General features: G+C 45.9%; 1 protein-coding gene across 2 annotated transcripts; it reads left to right on the top strand.

The window, feature by feature from the left end:
* The first annotated feature begins 357 nt into the window (after positions 1-357).
* Positions 358-20,182, top strand: LOC104876424 (ATP-dependent RNA helicase DDX19A). 2 transcript variants are annotated; one of them, XM_033758035.1, is made up of 13 exons: positions 358-528; positions 3,205-3,275; positions 4,467-4,515; positions 6,661-6,711; positions 7,824-7,959; positions 10,619-10,711; positions 12,824-12,926; positions 13,161-13,275; positions 17,686-17,863; positions 18,145-18,382; positions 18,841-19,003; positions 19,455-19,646; positions 20,041-20,182. In XM_033758035.1, the coding sequence occupies exons 3-13, from the start codon at positions 4,467-4,469 to the stop codon at positions 20,100-20,102; spliced, it is 1,380 nt and encodes a 459-aa protein (XP_033613926.1). In that variant the 5' UTR covers positions 358-528; positions 3,205-3,275; the 3' UTR covers positions 20,103-20,182. The 2 variants fall into 2 exon arrangements, with proteins under 2 accessions (XP_033613926.1, XP_010642722.1); XM_010644420.2 differs by lacking the exon at positions 3,205-3,275 and having other exon boundaries at positions 359-528.
* The last annotated feature ends 6 nt before the right edge of the window (positions 20,183-20,188 follow it).

The following is a 20,188-nucleotide window of genomic DNA, read 5'->3' as shown; positions in this document are numbered from 1 at the left end:
TCCAAGAGGAGAGAGCTGGGATCGCCAAGTTCGAGCCTACCCTGTTCAACTAGCGAGACCCAGTCTCATCATTTTTATTTATTTATTTATTTTTGGTACCGGGGATCGAACTCGGGTCCTGGCACTTGCAAGGTAGGCAACGGAACCACTGAGCTACATCCCCGGCCCTCCTGTCTCATCATTTTTTTAAAAGGCATGGGGATGTAGCTCAGGGCTCAGGGCGATAGTCCTGGGTTCAATCCCTATTACTGGAAAACAAACTGAGTTTGCTCTCTATGGGAAGGGGTGCGGCCCAGGACAGGCGGGTCGCAGAAACGTGACGTCAGCCGCCGGGAAGGAACTGACGTCACCCGCGCCTGTGGCGCTTCCGGTCTACGTGAGCGGAATTTCGCGCCGACTGGAGGCTGAGGGCCGGCGTCCAAGGGCTGAGAGTTGCAGGTTTTCTGAACTTGCTCTTTCTTCTCCTGGACCATGGCCACAGACTCTTGGGCCCTGGCGGTGGACGAGCAGGAGGCAGCTGTCAAATCGGTGAGTGGCTTCCGGTGGGAAGAATGTAGTTGGCTGGCCCGAGCGGACCTGTCTCAAGCACAGAGCTTTCCGAGTTGGGCAGGCCTGCGGCTCTCAGGTTCCTACATTTAGTCCTGGTTTGATCCTGGGGCCAAAGAAGCCAGTATCTAGCTTCTTATCTTCACCCGGGATAAAGAACTGCTCCTGTGATAAATCTGTCCGCACTTCTCTAGTGCAACTCTTTCTCGTGACGATTCAAAGGGAAGGCATTTTTAGATGCTATTCTTTTTTGTTGTTTTTTGAGCGTTCTTGGTCTTTTATTATATTTGACAATTCTCAGATCCATGCTTAACGTGGCTGGATTTGTAGCTCTTTGTAGAATAACAGTCAGGTTTACCCTTGCTTTTTTTTTAAAGACTAGAGTCTTGCTGTGTAACCTAGGCTGACCTCGAACTCACAGTCCTACCCCAGCCTCCCAAGCGCTGGGGTTAAGACCATACCCTGCTTAGATTTAGATTTAATGTTTAAGTCAACTGCAGATGTTGGAGAGAGACACGAATTGTTTCATTGATGTTTAAAGTGACATTTCAGATATTAATTTGGGAGGTGGGTGGGTACCGGCCGGGGATTGAACTTGGGTCCTTGTGCTTGCGAGGCAGGCGGCGACACCACTGAGCTAAATCCCCAGCCCCCTATATTGCCTCTTTTATTACTGAAGATCCTTTCAACTGAAAGGTGTGATGTAAATTGTTGGTTTATTTCTGAGACTAGGTTTGTTGGGTGATAATAGATTTTTGGTTTTAAGAATTTAAACCCAGGGACTGTGGATTTAGCTTAGCAGTGCTGTGCCTGCCGGGCAAGTACAAGGCAGGGTCCTGAGTTCGATGTCCAGTATCCCCCCATCCCCAGTATAAACCCTGTACTTGGGAGGCTGACGTAGGGGGATGCGTAGCCAGGAATTTGAGGCCAGTCTGGAATACATAGCACGACCCTATCTCAGAAAACACAAAAACCAAAGGAATGTAGGGTTTTGTTTGTTTTATGGTCAGCTGGAGCCTTACATAATTTAAGCTTGAATTACATTTGTTCTCCAGCCATGGCCTTTTTGTTTGTTTGTTTGTTTGTAGTACCAGGGATTGAACTCAGGACCTTGCACTTGCAAGACAGGCACGGTGCCACTGAGCTAAATCCCCGGGCCTGTGGTTCTTTTTTTGAGACAGGCTCTCGGTATGTGGTTTAGGCTGGCCTTGGATTCAAAATGATATCTCCCCTCTTTTTTTGTGTTGTGTGTGGGTTTTTTTGTTTGTTTGTTTTTTGGGGTTTTGGCAATTCTGGGGATTGAACTCAGAACCTTGTGCTTGGGAGGCAGGCGTGGTGCCGCTGAGTTGAATCCCCAGCCCAACCCCTCTTTTTAAGTGTGTAGCGTTTTGTACAATCACTCTGTCACCGTGTCAAGGACACTGCCTTTCTGCTTTTGGGAGAGGCAGGATTAATTATCAGCAGGCTCTTTGCTGAGCATGAATCCAGAATCGTGGACAATAAAGGATTAATTGGCTGTCCCCCCCCCGCCCCAGTTCTGGGGATTAAGCTCAGGAAGCACTAAGCTACATCCCTAGCCTGTTTTAGTTTTTTATTTTATTTTATTTTTTTTTTGGTATCAGGAATTGAACTCAGGACCTTGCACTTGCAAGGCAGGTTTGGCACCACTGAGCTTAATTCTCAGCCTATTTTTTTTATTTTGAGAAAGGGTCTTTGCTCAGTTTCCCAGCCTAAATTTGAATTTGGTACCCTCCTGCCTCAGCTTCCTGAGCCACTGGGATTACAAGTGGGTGCCACAACTGGGGATCAGTCAGGTTTTCTGGAGATTACTAATCAGTGTGGTCCACTTAGGGGATTCCAAGTGTTCTCAATCACATTTTCAGATGATCTAAATTGTTATTATTTTGATCCCATTGTTTTTTTGGTGTTTGTTTGTTTGTTTGTTTTTTGGTTTTTTGAGACAGGGTCTCACTGTGTAGTGAGACTGACCTGGAACTCACTATGTAGTTCAGGCTGGTCTCCAACTCACAGCGATCCTCCTGCCTTCAGCCTCCCAAGTGCTGGGATTACAGGCATGCGCCACCACATCCAGCCTTGATCCCATTGTATACATTCTGAAAATGCAGAGTAACCAGCTGGTTGATAAGACGTGGTAAGATTCCTTCCAAGATCTGTGTCAGCCTTCCCATTGGCCATCAGAAAGATGGCCAAATGAGAAGTTTGTGGCTCTACTTTTTCTCTGGAAAATCTGGTTTCTGCAGAGCTCAGATGAATACTTCTACTGTGGGACTGCCTTTTCCCAAAGGCCCACAGTAGGGTCAATTGGGAAAAGGTTGAATTGGAGGGAGCATGATTATTTAAAGAAGTATGTAATAAGCCTCAGGAACCAGTGGTTACCATTATAGTGACTCAGTACTTCAGCTCAGGGGCCTTGGGGGTAGGCTGTGGGCCTCGGAGTTGATTTGGAAATTCTCAGAGCCTAACAACATACCTTTCTCATACCATCTTTATAGTTCACTTCTAATTCTTATGAAAGTAGAGACTTGATTTATTAATTGCTCTACTTGCACTTTCCTTTGCAGCTTACCAAGCAAATTGTATTTGAAATTTTGAAACATTTTCATATCAGGGACTTGGATTTGTCCATTGTTTTTGTAGTAAGTTTGCAGTACTAGAGGTGGAATGCCGGGCCTTCACACTGAGCTACATCTCCAGCCCTCTTTATTTAAGTGAGTCAATTATTTTATTTGTTTGGTTTTTGCATTTTGGGAGAGCATCTCACTGTGTAGTTCTGGCTGGCCTTGAACTCACTCTGTAGCCCAGGTTGGCCTGAAACTCATGGCAATCCTCTTGCCTCAGCCTCTAAAGTGCTGGGAATACAGGCATGTACCATCATGCTTGGCTTTATTGTAAAATTTTGAGACAGAATCCCATTAAGATGCCGGGCTCAAACTTGCAGTCCTCTTGAGTCTGCCTCTCAGAGTGCTGGGGTTACAGAGGATTAAAGATAGTTCTGTATTTTCTGTTACTTTATTTATTTTTTTCTTTTTTATTTAGTTTATTGTTGCCTTTTAAGTATGCATTCATCATTGGGATCTTGTACATGACAGATCTTGGTTCTTATTTTTTTCCCCATACCCCTGCCCTCCCTTTACCCCCTCCACCCTCTCCTATTTAAAAAGACTTTGCTTCCATTTTTTTTTCCTTTTCTCATATGTTGTTACTTTAATTCAGTGTAGGTTTCAGGGTTAAAAATGGAAAGCAGATTTGGAGGTATAACTCGGGGTAGAACATTTACTTGGTATTCTTGAGGCTCAGGTAACGATCCCCAGGGCTGGGGGCAGGGTGGGGAGCTTATTTGAAGTATTTAAGTAGTATCATTCTCAGGAAGGAACTTAAAGGGCTTGAGATTTAAGCTTGGTGGCCCTGAGCCTTGCAAGTGCAAGGTCCTGAGTTTGAACCCTGGTACCAAAAGAAAAAAAACGAAAGAGGGCCAGGAATTTAGCTCAGTGGTTCCGCCACCTGCCTTGCAAGCAAAAGGTCCCAAGTTCGATCCCTGGTACTGAAAGAAAGGAAGGAAGGAAGGAACTTTAAGTGTTTGTACCACTGAAAAGACAGAGTATTTGGTAAAGATTAGATGTTCTAAAAAGAGTGTACTTGGGGGAAAAGTAGAGGTTTAGGACTCTTATACTCTTTCTCCCTACTGTTACATATAGCCCCCGCCTGCCTGCTTAAGGCTACTGACGATTCGTGTAATGTTTTCACTCAGGCTTTTAGCCATTCTGCATCGAGAGGACAGACCAGCTCCCTGACTCGAGTTGTGCAAGTAGTTCTTGCTAGACTTTCAGGGGAGCTTCTCCTTCCCCAGGCCTTCTTTGATTGGGCCTTTGCTCATTCTGTTTCCTTTTACTCCTATTCAGATGAGCAGTTTGCAGATCAAGGAAGAGAAAGTCAAACTGGATACCAATGGTGAGTCATTAGTGCCTACAAGCCAGGTACCAATCACACCTGCTTCTGTTGCCCTCACAGCTGCAGTGAGCAGTGGAGCTTTCCTTTAGAGGCCTGTTTGGCAAACAACAGCACTGAAACTGAGAGCCTGAAATCAGATTTCATGACTGAAGAGGCAGTATGCCCATTTTCCAGATTTTTCTAACCTCTGACTCTTTAACATTAAAAATCACTGTTGTGAGGCCGGGCGTGGTGGCGCACGCCTGTAATCCCAGCACTCGGGAGGCTGAGGCAGGAGGATCACTGAGTTCGAGACCAGCCTGAGCTACATAGTGAGTTCCAGGTCAGTCACTACATAGTGAGACCCTGTCTCAAAAAACAAAAAAAACAAAAAAACAACAACAACAAAAATCACTGTTGTGGGTCGGGGATGTAGCTCAGTGGTGCCTTGCCTGCCTTGCAAGCACAAGATCCTGAGCTCAATCCCCAGTATCAAAAAAAAAAAAAAAAAAAAAAAAAAATCACTGTTGTACCTGTTCAGTTACTGCTATGTCTTAAAATATTTTTAAACTTTTAAAAAATTGAATCTGGGTTCCACATTCAGCAAGTATAAAAAGATGCAAGGTCTCATCTGCAGTCCCACATGGGGGCTGTCTCAGTGAAGACCCACGAAGCTGGGGGTGTGGACAGTAGCAGGCCATCGGCTCAGGGTTTGGAAAGCCAGGCTGTCGCCAAGGTTGGCTGCCTCTGAGGCTGGGAGGAAGACCCTACCCCAGGTCTCTGGATTCCTGCAGTCAGGGGTTGTATGGTCTATAAAAGCATCTCTGCTGTCTCTGCCTGTCTTTACATAGTATCCTCCTGAGTCTAGTTCCCATAGTGCTACCCCTTTCTTGTGATGTTAGGGATTGAACCCAGGGCCTCAAGTACACAAGGTAAGTGGTCTATTACTGAAGTATGGGTCCAGCCGTGTTTTCCTTTATTTGGGAGTGGGGGTTTGAGACAGGATCTCACTATGTAGTTCAGACTGCCCTAGAACTCACTATGTAGCCCAGGCTGGTCTTGAACTCATAGCGATCCTCCTGCCTCAGCCTCCTGAGTGCTGGGATTACAGGCGTGCATCACCACTCCTGGCTTCTTTTTTTTTTAATTTTATTTTTCTTAGTTTTCCCTTTTTATAAGGACCCAGTCCTATTTGTTTTTTGTTTTTTTACTTTAAAATGTCAGCGCTTGCTGGGCATATCTATAATCCCAGCACTTGGGAGGCTGAGGCAAGAGTATCCCCAGGAATTTTAGGAGGCCAGCCTGTACTACATAGCGAGACCCTGTCTCAAAAAAAGAAAACATTTATGTGTTGGTACATGGTGTTTTTCTCACTCTCTCTTTTTTTTGTGGTACTGGGGATTGAACTCCAGTCCTTGTGCTTGCAAGGCAGGCCACTGAACCGCTGAGCTAAATCCCCGGCCCCTCTCACTCTTTTATATAACTACATGGCATTGTATTGTGTGATGCACCATAATTTATTTAACCATTCACCTATTGTTAGATGTTTAGGTTTGTCCCATTCTTTTGCCCTTATAAACAGTTCTTTGTGGAATAGCCATGAACTTAAATTTTTTTATATGTGTACAGTGTTTTTGTGGGATAGATTCCCAAAAAAACATATAGGACAAAGGCATATGCATTTGTAGTTTTTATAAGTATATTCGAAATACTCTCCATCCATATGTGTCTTACCAGTTTATACTTCTAGCAGCACCATATGTAACTTTCCCTGTGGCCTCATCACGAGTATTTAATCAAACTTACTTATTTTTAATCAAATGCTTAGAATTTGACCGACCTGGTAGGTAAAAAATGGTAGGCTGTGTTGTTGACATAAGGCAGTATTTTAACTTAAGTCAAGTGACAGATTTTTCTTACGTACTTAAAAACTTACTAGCAGTAGGGCCAGGGATTTAGCTCAGTGGTTCTGCTGCCTGCTTTGTAGGTGCAAGGTCCCGAGTTGGATCCCTGGTACCCCCCAAAAAAAAAATTGCTAGAAATACAATCCATTAAACATAAAGAAATGCCAGTTTTTATATTTGGGTTACTAAAGCAAATTTTAGTGTTTTTGTTTTAGGTGGGCTTAAAAATTGTCTTTTGAATGACAGCTATTTTCTTCTGTAGGTGTTGTCAAAGCCGGTCCCACCGCAGAGAAGACGGACGAAGAAGACAAAGGTAACTAACTGCTCCCGACGCCGGCCTTGCCTTCCTTCAAGTGGAATACTGAGCTATGATCAGGGGATGAAAGGGCTCCACACAAAGACTGGGGAGGCAGTGTGCTGGTCAAGAGTGCCGTGTCCTGGAGGCCAGAGGAAGTGTGTCTAAAGTAGGGTGTTGGCTAGAGGCAGCAGGATAATTAAGAGAACACCTGGAGCCAGGCACCATTGTGTATTCCTGTAATCTTGGCTACTTGAGAGTCTGAGGCAGGAGGATGGCAATTTTGAGGCCAGCTTGAGCAACAAAACAGGATCCCACCTCAAAGAAAAAAAAATGAACTACAAATTGACCATTAGATCAGTTTGGCGTGTGGAAATCATTGGGGACCTTGGCAGGAGCTAGGGAAGGTGTACATTGAACAGAAAAGGGAAGGAGAGGGAAATCAGATAAATATAAGCCCTTTTAGGGAATGTTCCAGAAAGGAGGGTCATGAAATAGAACAGTGGCTGGGTGGGAATAAGGGTTAAAGGGGGAAGCAGCTTTATAAACAGAGATGGTAAAACAGGTTCAGGTGCTGAGGGAGTGGCCCAGGGGAGGGGACCGGTGATAATGCCAGGAAGCAGTGCAGAGAGAAATGTCCTGTGCACAGGAAGGGGTGGGCCCACATGTGGGCAGATGTGCAGCTGAGGTCCAGGCAGAATGTGGAGAACTTCAGGGTTTGAGAAGAGGGGAAAGTATAATGAAGGTTTCAGGTGAAAATGAATCAGTAGACTATGGAAACAAGAAAACTTGCTGAGTTGATCAGCCCACTTGAGTCTTACAGTCAAGAATGTAAAAGGAGCTGGACTTAGGCACTGCCTAAACCCCTGCCACTCTGAGAGGCTGAGGTATCTAGCAATTTAGCGAGACCCTGTCTGGAAATAAAAATAGAACAGGCTGGGGATATAGCTCAGTGCGGAGGACCTGGGTTCAGTCCTAGTACCAAAAGTTTAAAGGGAAGCTGCCAGTGTGATTGTTTTCTCCAGCCATGCATGGCTGCCAGGGTACTGGGGCTGAGAGTGAGATAGAGCACTTTTACAAGTTGGGGTTTGATTTTATGTAGCTACAAAATCTACTGGTTTCTTGGACAGAGGACAGAGCTGCCCAGTCTTTACTCAACAAGCTGATCAGAAGCAACCTTGTGGATAACACAAACCAAGTGGAAGTCCTGCAGCGGGACCCCAGCTCCCCTCTCTACTCGGTGAAGTCTTTTGAAGAGCTCCGCCTGTGAGTATTCATTGCTCTGACCAGCCCTTCCTTTCTAGTCCCTCCCCTATAAAATTCAGCATCTCAGACATTCTGGTAGGACTTTCACTTCTTACTTTTTAAATGATTTATTTATTTTAAAGGTAGTGATGTTTTATGTTTATTAAGGTAGGGAAAGAAGTACGCACTACAGGGCGAGAGCAACCACCGAAAGCACTTACATTGGCCTAAAAGGTTTAGTGTACTTACTCTGAGTAAGTCATAACTTACCTGATCTGGTAAGTTAGTGTAGCTCAGTGGTAGAAGGCCTGCCTCCATCTCCAGCAACACACACGCACACACACACACGCACGCACGCGTACACACACATGAAGAGTGCAGAATGGGAATAATCTCACAGTGATGGTCTTCTGCTTCTTGGCAACCTAGTTTTCCTCCTCTTTTTTTTTTTGTTTTTGAGACAGGCTCTCACTATATAGTTCATACTGGCCTTGAACTCACAGCAGTCTTCCTTCCTCAGCCAGCTAAGAGCTGGGATTACAGATGTGTGCCACCACACCTAGCTTCTTGATAGAGATTTTTAAGGGCCACAGATTTATTAATCATAGCTGAAAGTCTTTTATCTTTTATGCTCTTAGAACTTTGAATAAAATATTGGCTGGCAGGTGATTTCTGGATTTCAGGAACATTGCTTATTAGGTAATCCCTTTTGTTAGATCTAGGGCAGTGGTGGTGAACCTACGGCACGCATGCCGCAGTGGGCTGTTTGTTGTCATTAAAAGCTTTAAAAGGGCTGGAGATTTAGTTCAGTTTCACCACGCCTCCCTCACAAGCGCAAGGTCCTGAGTTCAATCCCTGGTACCAAAGCAAAAGGGGGAAAAAGAAAAGCTCTAAAAGTTTTGCCATCACTACTCTAGGTTTACATGTTTATTCTGTTTTGTTTTTGTTTTTTGAGACAGAGTCTCACTATGTAGTTCAGACCGGTCTTGAACTAACCATGTTGCCCAGGCCGGCCTCAAACTCTGATCCTCTTGCCTCAGCATCCCAAATGCTGAGATTAAAAGGTGTGTGCCACCAAACCCAGCTAATAGGGTTTACACTCATAAGAAGAGTTTACCTACTTTTAGAAAGTCTATTAAAAGAGTCTATGTTCCTGTTACCAAGAGTGGAAAGCAGCTTTTGACAGTTCTAATTTGAAAAAATAACCAGAACCCAGAAGTAAGCCTCACCATGGGCATACCTGTGGCATTCTGCTGGAAATGACTTTTAATATGATTATTTTAAAAGGCAGAGAATTAGGAGGGTCTGTACCATGTGGTTTGTTCTCTTCAGTAAGTTATAAAGTGATATTTCTGGGTGGTTGGGTTAGTGTGTGTGCCACTGCACTGGCTGTCCAGTGCTGTTCCAGAGGAGCACAACACATACCTATCATTCTTGCTGCCTGCCAGGATCCACATTAAATTTTTTTTAAAAAGTTTTCTCACACACAAAAAGGTCTAGGAAAAGCTTAGAGAACAGAACTGTTGATTTTTTTTTTCAGACTTAAAGTTGACTTTTCTTCTTTTTTTTCGAGACAGGGTCTCTCTATGTAGCTCAGGCTGGCCTCAAACTTGAGGCAGTGATCCTCCTGCCTCGGCTTCCCAAATACTGAGATTATAAGGATATGCCACCAGCCTAGCAGTTTGGCTTTTCCTTAGAACAATATGCTGTGGTTTTTTTTGTTAAATACCTTGTCCATTTAGCAGTAGCAGAGAGAACACTGTAAATGCAGAGTAAAAGGAGTTCAGTTGATACTTACTGTGTAGCTACTGTTCTGGGCTGGGGCTGTAGGTCAGTAGGAGAGCCCTTGGCTGACATGCACAGGGCCCTTCACTCTGTCCCCGGCACTGCAGAAGACGTACACCTCGAAGTCCCACTTCCTAATTTGTTTTGTGCTATGAATTAATAAAAACTACTCTTGCTGTATCCAGGGGACACTTGGCATCAAACATCGACCAGATTCGTGGGATTTGGAGCATGAAATGGGAAGGAAAACTGGCTGTACTTTGTGAAGTGTAGTCACCGCAGATTCAGATCAGCAGGAATGCGTCAGTTGTGCACACACCTGTGATTCCAGCACAGGTCCTCGGCACTCAGGGCTGAGGCGCAGGGGTCAGGACTTCAAGGCCAGCCTTAACTTCATAGTGAGACCTTTTCTTACAAAACCAAAAACCAAAAAAGGTGATTTGGGTTGGTTTGTTTATTTTTTGTGGTACTGGGGCTTAAACCTGAGGCATTCACATTGAGCTTTATCCCTCGACCCTTTTTTGCTTTGAGACATAGTCTTGCTATATCAATAAGTTTCTCAGGCTGCACTCAAATTTGCCGTCCCCTGCCTCAGTCTCCCAGAGTGATGTGATTTTAGGCATATGCTGCCACACTTAGCTTGAACTGGTTTTAGGTAGCATTTTTAAGGCATTAGAAAATGTCTGATAGAGGTGGGAGGCATCATTCTTGCAAGACATAAGGGAAGAAGGGCTGGGGATTTAGCTCAGTGGTGCCGCGCCTGCCTCAAGTGTAAGGATCCAACTTTGATCCCCAAACCAAAAAAAAAAAAAAAAAAAAAAAAGACAAGATAGGATTATACGCCTTAAATACTTTCAGGTACTGAAATCCATCCTGTATCTGCTTTTCCTCCTAGGAAGCCACAACTTCTCCAGGGAGTCTATGCCATGGGCTTCAATCGACCATCCAAGATACAAGAGAACGCATTGCCCATGATGCTCGCTGAACCGTGAGTGCAGACCCAAGCAACTTCTTTCAAAATTGGCTTACTAGTGTTGCCACAAACAATTGTTACTGTTTCTTAGTACAGAATGGGCTATTTGGAGGACATGTTTTAGTAAAGTAGCTTGGCAGCTACAGAGAGAATCATGGATTTGTGTATAGTTCCTATCTTTCCCACTTACCAGTAAAAGCTGATGATGATAGTGCTTTATTTTATGTAATATTTGCCTTTTTTTTTTTTTTTTTTTGGTACGGGGATTGAACTCAGAACCTTGCACTTGTCCTGAGTGGTGTCCAGGTGGTGGCGCCACTGAACTAAGTCTCTGGCCCTTATTTTATGTAATATTAAAAATTGGCTTTGTATAAATTATTTGATGCTAGGCATGGTAGTGTATTCCTGTAATCCCAGCTCTCTCAGGGGCAAGTCTGAGCCCAGCCTGGGCAACAGCTTAGCAAGACCCTGTGTCATAAAAGGACTAGGTTGTTGGAGCACCAATGCTGAGCAGCCTGGTGCCCACTGGACTCCATCCCAGGATCAGTAACTCAGATCCCCTCAGTTGCCCCTGGCCCTCTCTGTTGGACCATGCACCTGAGTGGCTTTGCCTTCCTTGTCAGAACCCTGACCTCTGAATGCCTCAGCCAGCAAACCAGAACTCAGTGGCCCAGACCTCTGATTTTGAGCCCTGATCTCTCATCCCCAGTATATGGCCTGCACCCCAGAGTGAGGCAGGCAGCCTTCCAGCCAGCCCTAACAGTCAAACCCATGGGCTGGTCGCACTTTGAGCCTGTAGCCAGGACTGACTCAGCCTGTCCTGTCTTGTCCTTTGCTGTTTTTTGTTTTGTTTTGGTTTGGTGTTTTTGGTGCTTCAGAGACATCAGAATTAATAATACTTTTGTTGGTTTGTTTGTTTGTTTGTTTTGGGTACTGGGGATCGAACTTGGAACCTTGTGCTTTCAAGGCAGACGGCAGAACCACTGAGCTAAATCCCTGGCCCCTAATAATACTATTTTTGATTTAAAAAATAAAAGGGCTGGGGGCCAGGCCTAGTGACATATCCTTATAATCCCAGCACTTGAGAAGGATCGCCACTATTCAAGGCCAGCCTGGGCCACTTAGTGAGTTCAAGACCAGCCTGAATTACATAGAGAGACCCTGTCTCAAAAAGGGAGGGAGGTAGATGTAGCTTAGTGCAAAGGCCCTAGGTTCAGTCCTGTTACCACCAAAACAAATGGTTTTGACATTTTTGAGCCCTGCCGAAAGGATGTGAAGAACACTATGTTCCAGCGGCACCTCTTACTTACTAACAAGTAAAACCTAAGTCCATGTTCTTCCTTCTCCCTCTCCCACTCTGCCTCCCTCCCCATCTTTCTTCCACCCTCCTCTTTTCCTTTCTTTCCTTACATTTTTCTCCATCTTCCCAGCAAATTGAAAAAACAAAAGCAAAGCATAGGCCCCGTTGACAGTCAGAACCCCATCAACTCTTCCCTCCGCTCCCATCCTCCTCTCTCCTGTGTGGGCTGTCATCCCCTTGGGTTTCTTTGAACTTTTTTTTTTTTTTAATGTCTAAAATGCCACCAAGCCCCATACCCTGGATTGTTGCATGAAGTTGAGTGTGGATTGGTTACTTACATTTCTATAGAGATAGGAAAAGTAAAGGTGCAAAAGGAGCTGGGTTCTGGGGACGCGTGTGACCCAGCAGGAAGTGCTGCTTGGGTGGTAGTGGTGCTGCTTTTACTCTGTACTCTGCACTCCTGATTTCCCAGGAGCCCTTGGGCACAAAACTAGGGTGCCGTGCTAAGAGTCCAGAAGGAGGATTGTTGTGTGTGAACCCATGTACAACAGTCTTTTCTTTTCTTTTTGGGGGGTACCAGGGATCAAACTCGGGTGCTTGTGTTTGTGAGGCAGGCGGTGGAACCATTGAGCTAAACCCCTGGCTCAGTCTTTATTTCTTTCGTATTAAAGCTTTTTAAAATGACATGTGAAAAGTTTTCTTGTAATTTGCGCTCAGTGCCAAAAGAGGATAATACAGAGAAACATAAAGAAGGAAAATGTCCCTTCCCCCAGAGTGAACATTTTCAGGCTTTATTGCTTTGCCAGTATTTCTTTCCTTCCTTCCAGCCCACAGAACCTGATCGCCCAGTCTCAGTCCGGCACTGGAAAAACAGCTGCCTTCGTCCTGGCCATGCTCAGCCGAGTGGAACCAGCAGACAGACACCCTCAGGTGGGTAATGTGGGGACCTGCTTGCCTGCCTGGTAGGGGAGCTCTGACTGCTGCTCTTACACCGAACCTCAGAGCGGCCGTGCGCCCATCCTGCCAGGCAAAGCTCGTGTGGAAGCGGCAGCCCTGAGCAAGGCAGGGAGCGCCCGGAAGGTCAGCCTGGTTAGGGAAGATGTAGTTCGGGTTCCCTGCACTGGTCAAGCCTAATCCATTCATCTTTTCTGATTTCTCCATCAGTGTCTGTGCCTCTCCCCAACGTACGAGCTGGCGCTTCAGACAGGAAAAGTGATTGAGCAGATGGGCAAATTTTATCCAGAGCTCAAGCTCGCTTATGCTGTCCGAGGCAATAAATGTGAGTCCAAGGGGTGCGATCTAAGTGGGATGGGGGTGCTGGGTGTTGAGTTTGAGGATGTGACGATGTGTTCCGCTTTTTAGTTCATTCTGACCCTCCAGCCCTGTTGCACTGCTCTCAGTGAATCTATTTAAGTACAGACATTCCTCGTTTAATGGCCGAGTTCCACTCCTGCAACTTGGTTGTTAAATAAGAAATTGTATATAGTATGTACATTATAATATTTAGAATAAAGAAATGGTCAGAGGAAACTTCAAGTTGACGACTTTACTCTTATTTGCATAGCTCTTCATGCAGTACTGTAATATATAACAACAACATTACAGTACTGTACAGTACAGCAAAAATACAGTACTGTATAAACAAGGTGTACTCAACTAAAAAAACACTGAGGCTCTATAAACAAGATTACAGAACTGTACGAAAAAAAGACAAGTCATAAATCTGAGTGGCGTGCCTGGTCATAAGTCCAAATAGTTGTTAAACGAGGAATATCTGTACTTGCTGATTTGTTTATAGTTCTTTCCAGTAGCCCCCAATCCTGGGAATCAAACCCACCTTACCCATATGCCAAGCAGACACTGCTGCTGAGCTGCTCCGTAGCCCCTGTCTCCTCTTCATTTGTTCAACAACAAAAAACTCTGCAGTGCTCCTGGAGTTTGTTTCCTGTATTGGATATTGAACCCAAGGGTTTCACACTGAGCTACATCCCACCTCCCCCGCTTTTTTTTTTTAGACAAGTTCCTTACTAGGTTATACAGGTTAGGCTTGAACTAGTGATCCTCCATTAGCCTCCTATAGTGCTAGAATTACAAATCTGTATCACCATGCCTGGCCCCTGAAATTCTTAAAATCTGGAGTTCTTCACTGAGGAGATAGGGTTTTGAGTTCTGGAACCTGCTTAGATTAGCGAGACCAGGGGTGGAAGGTTGGAATCAGATTCCTTTAGCAGTAAGGACCAGTAAAGAAAATACTGGGAGATTGTATAGTTCACTGGCTCTTATCAAAATCAAAAACCCCTCCAATTCTTTCTTCCATGTGGTGTGCAGAATGTCATGTAGAAAGTATGGGTTAAAATAAAGGGGGAAGAAGTGTAAAGATTCATTAGAAGGTTATCAGTATGTAAAAAATTTTCTGTACATCAATAAGGAAAAGGAAGCAGTCTCCTAGGAAAAAACAAAAGAGGCCCAGTCGAACCAGCTATTCGGAGAAGGAATTCAGATGGCCACTGTAATAACTTGTAAAGATGCTGAGCCTCACTGGACCATGAGGAACTAGAGAAGTGGAAACCCAGGCCCCTCTCTGCTGGGCGGAAGCTGGTGTCTGAAGCTGTCTAGTTCTGGTGAAGACAGGAACTGTATTGTGTGCTCCTGGAGGGTGGGGGTGGGGGTGCTCACACATTGGCAACAGTTGGGTGCTGCCCAGAGGAACCCAAGAAGGGTACAGCCCTGATGTGCCAAAGTGCAGCTCTCACTTTAGAGCCTTAGCATTCTCTCACTCATGGCATTTTTGTTGTGCAGGTTGTGTCTATTACTGTTAGAGTAGATGCTGAAACAACCTGAAAACTGTACAAGTATTTAGTAGTTTAAAAATAGTGTAGCTCAACTCTGGAGAAATCCCTAAGCAATGCTATTCCTTAGATGCCATTAATAGTGTATGTAGCCAGGCGTGGTGGTGCATGCCTGTAATCCCAGCACTTGGGAGGCTGAGGCAGGAGGATCTCTGTGAGTTCGAAACCACCCTGGGCTACATAGTGAATTCCAGGTCAGTCTCAACTACATAGACCTTGTCTCAACCACCCCCCACAAAATATGTGTAGCTCAGTGGTATAATCTTTGCCTAGTATGTGTCACTCCTGTTAATATAAATAACAGTCGGGCATGGTGGCATGGGCATATAATCCCAGTACTCAAGAGGCTGAGACAGGAGGATTACAGCAAGTTCAAACCTGACCTGCATAGACTTTTTTTTTGGTACTGGTGATTGAACTGTGGACCTTGCACTTGTGGGGCAGGTGGCAGAACCACTAAGCTAAATCCCTGACCCCTACATAGACAGTTCAAGGCCAGCCTGAACTACGTAGTGCGACCCTGTCTCAAAAACAAATGAAAAGTAATTGAGCTCAGTGGCACCATGCCTGCCTCAAAAGGGCAAGGTCCTGAGTTTGATCCCCAGTACCAAAAAAAAAAAAAAAATCTGTAGAATGCTATACCCAGACTGAACAAATGATAATTAAGGTAGTTGCTCATACATGGTGGTGCACACCTATAACCCCAGCACTGGGGAGGCTGAGGCTGGGGGATTGGCGTGAGTTTGAGGCCAATCTGGGCTATAGAGTAAGTTCAAGGCTATCGTGGACTTCATGGTGAGACATTCTTTAAACAAACAGACAAGCAAAACTCATTTGCAGGTATTAATATCACAACCAGATTCACCAGGGAAGCTTACAGACATGGTACAAACCCCAATTCATGGGGAAACTCTCCTGAAGTCTTACAAAATTCAGATTTTTCCCTTGGAAATGCAAGTGTTATGACAATAAATGCAGTTGACTTTTTTGCATTGAAGAGACAGCTTTTTTCTCTTCCCATCCCCAAGCTTTCTTTGATCATTTTCAAAAAAGCATATGTCAGATTTGCAACTTGAATATCTGTAATTTGCCTATCAGTTTACACACAAGATGGGTAGTTCAGCTGGGTGTATTCCTGTAATTCCAGAACTCGGGAGGCTTAGGCAGGAAGATTGCTGTGAGTTTGAGGCCATCCTGGGCTACATAAAGAGTTCAGGGCCAGTCTAGGGGCTGACAATTTAGCTCAGTGGTTCTGCTGCCTGCCTCACAAGCGTAAGGTCCAAAGTTCGATCCCTAGTATCAAAAGCAAAAAAATAAATCAAGGCCAGCCTAAACCACATATTGAGACACTGCCTCAAACCCCCCCCCCCGCAAATCGGTACTTTATTTCACCATATAAATAATAGAAATGGGCTTATCCTGAAGAAAGTCACTGGATTTTGGCAAAAGTAGCAAAAGCACTTTATCCAGTAATTATGAGATTGGGTGTTCTCAAACTAGCAGGCCCCGCTCACTTGACGTGTACAGAAGCACATGCCTGCCCTGGAGTGTTTTCTCCCATGGATGGTCGTCACTGTGTGCAAGGGGCTACCATAGCCACTGTATTTAACTGGGCATTTGTGAAGGGCCAGAGATTTAGCTCAGTGGTGCTGCCACCTGCCCCGCAAGCACAAGGTCCCGAGTTTGATCCCTGGTACCAAAAAATCCAACATGGCACTTGTGAGACATTCGGTTTTACTGACAGGCTGTGAACATTGGGAAACTGCCTTTTTGTTGTTATTGTTGAACTGGGGTTGGTACCAGGAGTACTCTGCCATTCTGTTAACTAACATATGTGTGTATGTGTACACGTGTGTATGTGTACCCGTGTGTATGCCATTTATATAGAATGTGGTATATATATATATATTTTTTGAGATAATCTCATAGCACTTCCTAAACATATTTTCAGACTTTATTGGTGTCATCCATTGCATGCATCATATTTTACTAATCAGATACGTGTTGTGCGCATAGTTTGTGTACATTGCAATATTTCTAATAGTGAAAGTCTTGGTCAAAGGTTATGTGCGTTAGTAATTTTGATAAACAGTTGTATCGATTTCAAATTAAAATGGCTTGAGAGATTGAGAGTAATGTAGTGTGTAAATCACACTTGTAAATGCTACTATTACTATGAGTTTCCCCATGTATATAAATATCTCTGATAAGTTGATGGTAATACTAATACTTGATTTTTAAAATTTTTTATTTTTATTAGTATATGTTGGCAGAATATGACAACATTCATCAAGGGAGTTGGTACATATACGTAACAGATTTTTTACTTCCTTTTCCCCTACCTCTTTTTTTCTTTTTCTTTTCTCTTTTTGAGGTGTGGTCTCACCACATAGCCCAGCAAACTGGTTGAAACAAGTTTAAGACTACTGTAGTATTTTTTAAATCAAAGAGTTTGTATTTCTGAAAACTAGCTTTCCAAGTGGAATCACTAGAGACCAGAGCTCAAAATCACTGTGCCAAGATCCTGGGGGAAAGACCTGTGTGATGTGAAGTTATAGGAGAAAGTAGAAGGGAAGTGACAGTTGCTGAGGGTCCTCTGTGTAGAACTTGATGCTGAGCACAGGTCACTGAGACAGGTGTCACTCTACCCTCATCACAGTAGAAGAAAGCAGGGAGGGCTTAAGGGTAGAACTTTCATATTTTGAAATCTAGAATTAGTCTGTTCTGCTAGTCCCAGAAGTACAGGCACAGCTTTGATTTGATGTTCCAGCTTTGAATTTTTTGATTTTTGAGCTGGCTCTGCCTTGGACACACCCCCAGCAAACATCTCATCTCCACAGTGGAAAGAGGTCAGAAGATCAGTGAGCAGATTGTCATCGGCACTCCCGGGACCGTCCTGGACTGGTGTTCCAAGCTCAAGTTCATTGACCCCAAGAAGATCAAGGTGTTTGTGCTGGATGAAGCCGACGTGATGATAGCTACTCAGGGCCACCAGGATCAGAGCATCCGCATCCAGAGGTAGGAGCTCAGGCCAGGAGGAGCTGCCAGGGCCTCCTCTTGCTTCTGTGGGGTTCTTTTCTTGGTCTGAACAACAGCATTGGCCTGTGGGTCATTTCCACATCGGCACTGACCGCACTCCCAGCCTGGCCTGTGGCAGGAGACCTGGGAGCCTGTGCCACCCCTGTGCCTCCTACCCTTCCCCAGAGTCTGTGGCCCCATGGCAACCTGCTGTGGTTAGAGCCCGTCTGATCTGGGGAGGCCATGCTTCTGATCCTTCTGCTGACACCTGGGCCTTACAGGAAGCTCCCCAGGAACTGCCAGATGCTGCTTTTCTCTGCTACCTTTGAAGACTCTGTGTGGCAGTTTGCCCAGAAAGTGGTCCCAGACCCCAACATCATCAAACTGAAGCGCGAGGAGGAGACCCTGGATACCATCAAGCAGTATTATGTCCTGTGCAGCAACAGAGACGAGAAGTTCCAGGCTCTGTGCAATCTCTATGGGGCCATCACCATCGCTCAAGCCATGATTTTCTGCCATGTGAGTAGCAGCAGGGCCTGTGAGGGCTGCCTCAGCCCCACCCCCTGCTTTGGACCAGAATTCCACTGTGTGAAAATGAGAATCACGCCCCCCAATCATCTCAGGATCTTGAGTTTTAAGGGGAGGACTTTGTGATGAGCCAAGCCTTGTATGATCCAACTTCTTAGAAATTGCTTGGGAATAAAACCCCTAAATAACATCCAGTGGAATAATTTTTAAACATTACGGATGTGGACTGTTGAGAAACGCAGCTCTTTGGCTCAGCGCACAATCTTCCTAGAGGAAAAGTAAGAGGAGTTAATTCATCCAAACAAAGCTTGGCTAAAATTTGATGCTGACTGCTCACTGAATTAATGAAGGGCTTGTGTTTTAACCGTGACAAGCCATGTTTCGGTGGGGATCTTGGCTTGGCTTTGGTATAGGTCTTCATGTAAAATAACTCTCTTGGCTTCCTTCAGACCCGCAAAACAGCTAGTTGGCTGGCAGCAGAGCTGTCGAAAGAAGGCCACCAGGTGGCCCTGCTGAGTGGCGAGATGATGGTGGAACAGAGGGCTGCGGTGATCGAGCGCTTCCGAGAGGGCAAAGAGAAGGTTCTGGTGACCACCAACGTGTGTGCCCGAGGTGAGCAGAGGTGACCCTGCTCTGCCTGCTCGGGGTCCGGGCTCCAGCTGTGAGAGGAATCTTCATATCCAGGACACTGGGCTGCTCTCAGTGGGGTTGGCGGTGTGACTTTCCCGTCCAGGAGAGCCCGGATCCCCCTCCAGTGTAAGGGACGCCAGGGGCCCGCCCTGGTGGGAGGCGGTGCTCAGGCAGAAAGGCCCTGCTACCCCCGGGCAGCATCTTGGGCTCCCCTGTCTGCAGAGAGGCTTTCTGGTTTCCCTGGCTTGTTGCACCTGCCGGAGTGTGCTCTCTTCCTCCATCCAGCTCTGCCGCAGGCCTGTGTGTGCCATTCTGTGCCCACAACCCAGAGGTCCCAGCCTCCTCTTCCAGACTGGGGGTGTGTGGCTGACTGTGGGTGCCCGGGACATCATCTCCCGCCCTGACTCCCTTCCGCATCCCACCCTTTCTGCAGGAATCGATGTTGAGCAAGTGTCTGTGGTCATCAACTTTGATCTCCCCGTGGACAAGGACGGGAACCCGGACAACGAGACCTACCTGCACCGGATCGGGCGCACCGGCCGCTTTGGCAAGAGGGGCCTGGCCGTGAACATGGTGGACAGCAAGCATAGCATGAACATCCTCAACAGGATCCAGGAGCATTTTAGTGAGTCCCTGGGCACCTCTGCCCGCTGCCCTTTCCACAGGGACAGGTGGCAAAGGGAGGGTTTTCCTGCGGCCCTGAGAGGGACCACTGTCCCTGTGCCTGCTCCTTTCCCCTCGTTCCCCACCCTCCTGACTTCCTGGGGAGCACATGTGGGGCCTTCACCCCGTGGCCTGGCTGGGGCGCCTGAGACTCTCGAGTATCAGTGCTAGTGACCGCGGGTGGATGGACACGCGTGCTCTGGAAGCCTCTGTGGTTAGGTGAAGGATCCCTGTGACCCAGGGAGTGGATTTCGGAGGCTAAGTGGCGTCTGTCTCCCGCCTCCCTGCCGCTGTCCCCTTCTGGGTGACTTGAGCTGCATCTTCACGGCAACCCCGTGCCGGTCTCTTTCCCCCAGATAAGAAGATAGAAAGATTGGACACGGATGATTTGGATGAGATTGAGAAAATAGCCAACTGAGAAGCTCCCCAGTCACTGGTGCCGCCCTCGTCACCGCCCTTCGCGGAGTTCTGTGCTGCGTTGCCCCAGCCTCGACGGTTACCACA

Source organism: Fukomys damarensis, unplaced genomic scaffold (assembly GCF_012274545.1).
Source record: "Fukomys damarensis isolate Sample0158 unplaced genomic scaffold, DMR_v1.0_HiC HiC_scaffold_32, whole genome shotgun sequence".
NCBI classification, from domain to species: domain Eukaryota; kingdom Metazoa; phylum Chordata; class Mammalia; order Rodentia; family Bathyergidae; genus Fukomys; species Fukomys damarensis.
The sequence above is the reverse complement of the archived record's forward strand: the minus strand, read 5'-3'. Positions and strand labels throughout refer to the sequence as shown.

Coding starts and splice junctions, on each gene's coding strand:
- LOC104876424 (XM_010644420.2), top strand. CDS start 472: ATGGCCACAGACTCTTGGGCCCTGGCGGTGGACGAGCAGGAGGCAGCT. Junction 4,516..6,660: donor AGTCAAACTGGATACCAATG/GTGAGTCATTAG, acceptor TTTCTTCTGTAG/GTGTTGTCAAAGCCGGTCCC. Junction 19,647..20,040: donor CAGGATCCAGGAGCATTTTA/GTGAGTCCCTGG, acceptor TCTTTCCCCCAG/ATAAGAAGATAGAAAGATTG.